Below are 2,078 nucleotides of genomic sequence, written 5' to 3' on the forward strand. Positions count from 1 at the left end.
CATCAATGAACCAAAACCCAGATACAACAATATTGAACACACATAAAACAGTCTCAATTTTAACCAAAGTCTAGTATCTATATCTCCTTATACGAACACATGAACCAATCGTTATTGTACGAACACAAGAACCAAAAACCCCAAACACAGACAGATAAAATGATTAAGAAGTCGTGAAAAAAATCATGAACCACGGAAATGAATCTTGCATGTCACTATCTATAATGAATACAGCTAACACATGATACAACCACAAATTTCAACCCTTAACCGAATCATTCTCCAAAACAAGGGAAACCTAAAGCATATTCTCAGGAAATTTTTCAAAAGCTCAAAAGCAGAATCAAAGCGTTAATACCTAAATCGGTACCTGAAATTGCTTAAGCTGGCACGACGGAGTAAAACGGCGGTGTCGGAGGAACGGAGGTAAACGTCGCCCGGAAAATCGCTGAAGATGCGGAGAGATTCGCCGAAGAAGACGAAGAGAGAAGGTATTGTTTTGATTTTGTGTTTCTCTGGTGTCGATTTTGTCGAGGAAGAGAAGAAAAGATTAAAAAAAAAAGTTAATAATAAAACAAAACTAAACCAATAAAAATCGGACACGTGTCGAGTCTCTGTCTATCTAAACGAATGGCCGTAGAGAGCTGTGTCTCTCAAAAATGAGGATTAAAACTTTTCTTTTTTTTGCTTATATTACTAAAAAAATTAAAGACATCCCAAGGAGTTGTGCAATGGGTTTGCTGTAAGCTCCCTGTCACGGCGTAATGGTTTTTCTTGCGAAGAAAAAATAATTGGACTTTTTCTTAATGGGCTTTATATGTAAGCCCGATTAATTAAACTCTAAATCCAGTCATTCATAAAAGAAGCCCAAAACGACAAAACCCCGTTTCTGTCTGATTCGATTTTTGACGTCTTCGTTTTTTACTTCAAAGCAACAAAAGCTCCCGCCGCCGCCGTATTCGCGACCACCGTAGGTTTTGAGCTTGAAACCCTAAGTTTCTGGCTTTTTAAATTTTAGACCTATTTCATTCTCAAGTTTGTGTCTTTCTCACTTGATTCCGATTTTGTCTATTCTGTAGCGAAAGAGTTTGCGAATTCATGAACACCCAAATGGAAGAACCAGAGGCGCTCGGCAAAAGAAAAGTAGCTGAAAGCTCAAAACTTGCTGATGAGTCTCCAACGCCTGAACCGACGCCGAAGCGTAGAAGCCTTAAACGTGCCTGTGTACATGAAGTCGCTGTTCCCAACGATTATGCACCAACGAAAGAGGAGACGATTCATGGGACGCTTGATAATCCTGTCTTCAATGGAGACATGGCCAAGACCTATCCTTTTCAGCTCGACCCTTTTCAGAGCGTATCTGTAGCTTGCTTAGAGAGGAAAGAGTCGATTTTGGTTTCTGCCCATACTTCAGCTGGTAAAACTGCAGTCGCTGAGTATGCTATTGCAATGGCGTTTAGAGATAAGCAGAGGGTTATTTATACTTCACCCTTGAAAGCTTTGAGTAATCAGAAGTATAGAGAATTGCAGCATGAGTTTCAAGATGTTGGTTTGATGACTGGTGATGTTACTCTCTCACCTAATGCTAGTTGTTTGGTTATGACAACAGAGATCTTGAGAGCCATGCTTTATAGAGGGTCTGAAGTCTTGAAGGAGGTTGCTTGGGTTATCTTTGATGAGATTCATTACATGAAGGATAGGGAAAGAGGAGTTGTTTGGGAAGAGAGTATTATTTTCTTGCCACCTGCTATTAAGATGGTTTTTCTTTCAGCCACTATGTCGAATGCTACTGAATTTGCAGAATGGATATGTTATCTGCACAAGCAGCCATGTCATGTTGTGTACACAGATTTTAGGCCAACACCTTTGCAGCATTATGCTTTTCCTGTCGGTGGGAGTGGACTGTACCTTGTGGTTGATGACAATGAGCAATTTAGGGAGGACAATTTTAGTAAGATGCAGGATACTTTCCCGAAACCGAAATCTGTTGACGGGAAAAAGAGTGCAAACGGTAAATCAGGTGGTAGGGGTGCTAAAGGTGGAGGTGGACCTGGTGATTCTGATGTTTACAAAATTGT

The 2,078-nt window shown here is 40.3% G+C and overlaps 1 protein-coding gene and 1 long non-coding RNA gene across 4 annotated transcripts in view; one reads left to right on the forward strand and one right to left on the reverse strand.

The window, feature by feature from the left end:
• The window catches only part of LOC104766590, a 2,977-nt gene extending 2,453 nt beyond the window's left edge, over window positions 1-524 (reverse strand). The window contains exon 1 of the long non-coding RNA XR_764073.1: window positions 371-524. This is a non-coding gene — a long non-coding RNA (uncharacterized LOC104766590). The remainder of the gene's footprint in view (window positions 1-370) is intronic.
• The window catches only part of LOC104766591 (DExH-box ATP-dependent RNA helicase DExH10-like), a 10,357-nt gene continuing 9,164 nt past the window's right edge, over window positions 886-2,078 (forward strand). The window contains exons 1-2 of one of the 3 annotated variants that reach the window (XM_010490501.2): window positions 886-974; window positions 1,080-2,020. In XM_010490501.2, coding sequence (XP_010488803.1) covers window positions 1,099-2,020 — 922 coding nt within the window. In that variant the 5' untranslated portion in view covers window positions 886-974; window positions 1,080-1,098. The remainder of the gene's footprint in view (window positions 975-1,079; window positions 2,021-2,078) is intronic. The other 2 variants (XM_019241456.1, XM_019241457.1) reach the window with 2 other exon arrangements.

Source organism: Camelina sativa, chromosome 19, assembly GCF_000633955.1.
Source record: "Camelina sativa cultivar DH55 chromosome 19, Cs, whole genome shotgun sequence".
Taxonomy (NCBI): Eukaryota; Viridiplantae; Streptophyta; class Magnoliopsida; order Brassicales; family Brassicaceae; genus Camelina; species Camelina sativa.